This window comes from Netta rufina, assembly GCF_964035555.1.
Source record: "Netta rufina genome assembly, chromosome: 31".
Taxonomy (NCBI): Eukaryota; Metazoa; Chordata; class Aves; order Anseriformes; family Anatidae; genus Netta; species Netta rufina.
The window spans coordinates 90,225-95,224 of NC_140155.1; the positions used below are offsets into that span (position 1 = coordinate 90,225).

The 5,000-nt window shown below is 62.5% G+C and overlaps 1 protein-coding gene and 1 long non-coding RNA gene across 2 annotated transcripts in view; both read right to left on the bottom strand.

Annotated features, from left to right (window-relative positions):
* Positions 1-1,066, bottom strand: part of ASPDH (aspartate dehydrogenase domain containing) — a gene marked incomplete at both ends in the record, with an annotated part of 13,397 nt that extends 12,331 nt beyond the window's left edge. Inside the window, 2 exon segments of the mRNA XM_084303790.1 lie at positions 771-899; positions 1,004-1,066. Coding sequence (XP_084159916.1) covers positions 771-899; positions 1,004-1,066 — 192 coding nt within the window.
* Positions 1,067-4,915: 3,849 nt separating this feature from the next.
* LOC311220362 overlaps positions 4,916-5,000 on the bottom strand; it is a 2,360-nt gene continuing 2,275 nt past the window's right edge. Inside the window, exon 3 of the long non-coding RNA XR_014619218.1 lies at positions 4,916-5,000. This exon is cut by the window's right edge and continues 543 nt beyond it. This is a non-coding gene — a long non-coding RNA (uncharacterized lncRNA).

Sequence of the window (5,000 nt, forward strand, 5' to 3'; positions counted from 1 at the left end):
GATGTCGCAACAGGGTCACTACCCTATTTTTGGGGGATATTGCAAAGGGAGATGCTACTTTATTTTGGGGGGTGCTGCAACGGGGTCACTACCCTATTTTTTGGGGGGGCGTTGCAAGGGGGGGTGCTACTTTATTTGGGGGAATATTGCAACAGGGTCAGTACCTTATTTTTTTGGGGGGGGCATTGCAAAGGGGGGTGCTACTTTATTTTGGGGAATGTTGCAATGCGGTCACTACCCTATTTTTTGGTGGGGGCATTGCAAAGGGGGGTGCTACTTTATTTTGGGGGGTGCTGCAACGGGGTCACTACCCTATTTTTTGGGGGGGCGTTGCAAGGGGGGTGCTACTTTATTTTGGGGAATGTCGCAACGTGGTCACTACCCTATTTTTTGCGGGGGGCGTTACAAGGGGGGTGCTACTTTATTTTGGGGGGTGCTGCAACGGGGTCACTACCCTATTTTTTGGGGGAGGGGCGTTGCAAGGGGGGGGTGCTACTTTATTTGGGGGAGTATTGCAATGGGGTCACTACCCTATTTTTGGGGGGGGCGTTGCAAAGGGGGACGCTACTTTATTTTGGGGGATACTGCAACAGGGATACTGCTGTATTTTTTTTGGGGGGGCGTTGCATGGTGAGCACTGCATTGCTTTTCGAGGGGGACAAGGAGCTTTGCTGCTGGAGATGATGCTCCCAAGCAGCACCACGAAGGCACCGAACCCATTTTTTTGTATTTTTTTTTGGGGGGGGGGTGCATCTCCCCGCTTTCCTCACCTGCTGCTCGAATTGCTCCAGCACCAGCAGGCTCCCAGCATCTCCTCCTTGCTCAGCGCCTCCGGCCTCAGCCACCCCCCGCGACAGCTCCCGCAGCCTGCGGCAGGCGTCCCCCGGCCCCGTCGCCTCCTGGTAGCGAAATTGCCGAAAACGCAGGCGCCGCAGCTCCGTCCCGGCCCCCCCCCCCAACGCCAACAACGCCACCGATGACCCCCCCCCCGGGGGGTGGGCACCAAGCGGGTCCCCCCCGGTTTGCAAGTGAAGCCCCAGCGGGGACGGAGAGGGGATGGCTCCATGATGGACCCCCCCCCCCGGCCTTGCCAGCCCCCTGGGGGGGGTCTTTTTGTTCTTTTTTTTTTTTTTTTAAATATTTTTTTTTTTTGTGGGGGGGGGTGTTGGAATATGGGGAGGGGGAGTGTGGGATGTGGGGATGTGGGGGGAAGGGTGGGGTGAGGAGGGGGTGGAATGTGGGGAGGGGGGGGGTTGGAAGTGCGGGGGGGGTTTGGAGAGGGGGGGGTTGGATTTTTTTTGGGGGTGGGGGGGGTTGGAATTTGGGGAGGGGGGGAGTTTGGGGATGGGGGGTGGAATTTGGGGATGGGGGATTGGGGGATTGGGGGGTTGGAATTTGAGGATGGGCAGAATTTGGGGACGGGGGGGGGGATTTTGGGATGTGGGGGGGTTGGTATTTGGGGGGGAATTTGGGGAGGGGGGGGTGTTGGCAAGTGGCCGGAGAAGTGGGGGGTCTGTAGGAGAGAAGAGAGGGGGGGAGGCTCAGTAAAAGTGCCCCCCCCCACATATCCCCAAGCTTGCAACCCCCCCCCCAGCGCCATTAAAGATTCCTGCCCCCCTCCCCAGAACCCCAATGGATGCACAATGAAATATTCCCCCCCCCCCATTTCCCAAAAGCCCCAAAGACCATGCAATGTGCCCCCCCCCCCCATTTTTCAAAAAGCCCCCAGGGACTATGCAATGCCCCCCCCCTAATTTTCCACCCCCCCCCCCTTGTAATGCTCCCCCCTCAAGCTTTGTAGCCCCCCCCCCAGCTTGCAAAGCCCCCCAGGTTTTGCATTGTGCCCCCCCCCAACTCCCAGCTTTGCAGAGCCCCCAGGACAATGCAATGTGCCCCCCCCCCTCCCCTTGCTAAAGCTTTATGAGCCTTGCAACCCCCCCCCCAAGCTTTGCAGCCCACCCCCGACAATGCAATTCCCCTCCCCGGACCATGCAAAGCCCCCCCCCCAGGCCTTGCAACCCGCCCGGACCTTGCAATAACCCCCCCCCCCCCCCGAGCGCCTTGCATTGTGCCCCTCGCCCCCCCAACCCCCCCCAAGCCTTGCAAAAACCTCGGTAGCTTTGCAAATCCCACCCCCCGGCCTTGCAAAAAAAAAAAAAACGGGAGCTTTGCGGAGCCCCCCCCCGCATTGCAAACCCCCGAACCAAGCAACGGCCCCCCCCCCCAAACCATGCAAACCCCCCCCGGCCATGCAATGTGCCCCCCTGCCCCCCCCCCAGCCTTCCGACCCCCCCCCGGAGAGCATTGCAAATCCCCCCCCACAAGCCTTGCACCCCCCCCTCGAACCCATCAACCCCCCCCCCAAACCATGCAAAGCCCCCCCCAGCCTTGCAACCCCCCCCCCCCAAACCAAGCAAATCCTTTTGCTATCGCCCGCCCCCCCCGGCCCATGCAAACCCTTCCTGAGCCCCCCCCCGGACCTGAGGCCCCCCCCCCGGCCCTGGTGGCCCCCCCCCGGCCACTGGTAGCCCCCCCCCGGACCTGGTGGCCCCCTCCCCGGACCTGGTGGCCCCCCCCCCCGGACCTGGTGGCCCCGCCGCCCGCAGCCCCGCCGCGCCCCGCTCGCCGACACAAAGGGGCCGGAGCGGCCGGGCCCGGCCCTGCAGCCCCCCCCCCCCAACAATAATTCCCCCCCCCCCCACCACAACCCCCGGAACCCCCCCCCCCACCTCTCCCGGAATTTCCCCCCCCCCATCCCCAATCCGCTGGCGTCACTCCGGATTTAACCCTGCGCATGCCCGGAGCTCGGAGAGGAAGGGGTTAAACATTTGGGGGGGGCGGTTCTGTGGGGACCCCCCCCCCCCAGGAAAAAAAAAGAAGAAAACCTCTGGAAAAGGAGAAAAAAATATTATTATTTTTATTTTTATTTTTTATTTTTTATTTTTTATTTTTTATTTTTTTTTATATTTATTTGGGTACTGTGTGTTGGGGGGGGGGGGGGGGGCACTGCGCTGCGCCCCCAAATGCCCCCCCCCAAAAGAAAAAAAAACAACGTGGGTGCCCCATCGTGTCCCCAACCTTCTGGCAGCTCAGTGGTTGACCCCCCCCCCCCCCGCCCCCAAATTGAGCACCCCAAAAATTGCACCCCCGAACTGGACCCCCCCCCCCATGCGCCCCCAAATTGCCCCCCCCATGCCCGTACCCCCCCCAAATTGGACCCCCCCACACCCTGTGCGCCCCCAAATCGCCCCCCCATCCCCCCTGCACCCCCCCAAAATTGGCACCCCATTGCCCCCCCCATCCCCCCACCCCCCCCCAAATTGGACCCCCCCCACCCTGTGCACCCCCAAATTGCCCCCCCATTTCCCCCATTCCCATTCACACCCCCCCGTGCACCCCCCTAAATCCCCCCAAATCCCCCCAAATCCCCCCCCCGCACCCCTTTGGATCCCCTCCCCCATCGCCCCCCCCCTTAAAACTCCCTTAAACAGGGAAACGCCCACGAAGCTTCCCATTGGTCAATCGATCTGTCAATCACCCCGAGCCCCGCCCTTCGGCAGGGGGCGGGAGTGGCAGCTCGGCGGGCCAATAGCCGGGCGGCAGAGGGAGAAGGGGCGGGGCTATGTTGGGAGCTGGGGGCGGGGCTGGGCGCTGCAGTGGGTGCCCCCCCACCCATGGGTCCCAGTAATCCCAGTAACCCCTGGGGGTGTCCCAGTAACCCCGGGGGGATTCCCAGTAATCCCAAAGGGGGTTCCAGTAATCCCAGGGGGCGTCCCAGTGCTGGTAGGGGTTGTCCCAGTAATCCCAGTAACCCGAGAGGGGGGTCCCAGTAACTCGAGGGGGTCCCAGTAACCCCAGGGGGGGGTCCCAGTAATCCCAAGGGGGGTCCCAGTAATCCCAGGGGGGGACCCAGTGCTGGAATACGGTTTCCCAATAATCCCAGTAATCCCAAGGGGGTGGTCCCAGTAATCCCAGAGGGGGTCCCAGTGCTGGTAGGGGGTGTCCCAGTAACCCCAGTAACCCCGAGGAGGGTCCCAGTAACCCCGGGGAGGGTCCCAGTAATCTCAGAGGGAGTCCCAGTAATCCCAAGGGGGGGTCCCGGTGCTGGAAGGGGGCGTCCCAGTAATCCCAAAGAGGGTCCCAGTAATCCCAAAGGGGGTCCCAGTAATCCCAGGGCGGGACCCAGTGCTGGAATGTGGTTTCCCAATAATCCCAGTAACCCCTGGGGGTGTCCCAGTAATCCTGGGAGGGTCCCTGTAATCCCAAGGGGGGGTCCCAGTAACACCAGGGGGGGTCCTGGTTCTGGAAGGGGGTGTCCCAGTAATCCCAGTAACCCCGAGGGGGGTCCCAGTAACCCCGGGGGGTCCCAGTAACCCCAGAGGGGGTCCCAGTAATCCCAGGGGGGGTCCCAGTAATCCCGGGGGGGGAGTCCCAGTAATGCCAGAGGGGGGTCCAGTAACGCCGGGGGGGTCCCAGTAACTCGAGGGGGTCCCAGTAACCCCAGGGGGGGTCCCAGTAATCTCAAGGGTGGTCCCAGTAATCCCAGGGGGGGTCCAAGTAATCCCAGAGGGGGTCCCAGTGCTGGTAGGGGGTGTGTCCCAGTAATCCCAGTAACCCCGAGAGGGCTCCCAGTAACCCCGGGGGGGATTGAGGAGGGGGGGGTCTTGCTTTAACCCCCCCCAATAAAGGAGCCGGTGGAGTGAAAAACAGCAACTTTTGTCATTTATTGCCCATTTTTGTACAGTTTAATAAATAAAATCAATAAATAAGGGGGGTGGGGGGGGCTCGGGGGGGGCCCCTCCGGCGGCGTCGCCCCCCCCCGCGGTGTCTCCGTCTCCTCGGCAACGGCGGGGGGGGGGGTCCCGAGGGGGGGCCCCTTGGAGGTTGGGGGGGGGGCCCCGACAAAAGTGGGGTGCTGGGGGGGGGGGAGCCCAGAGGGGGGGTCCCGGGGGGGTTCCCCTAAAGAAGGGGATTCCTGGGGGGGCTCCCCTAAAGAAGGG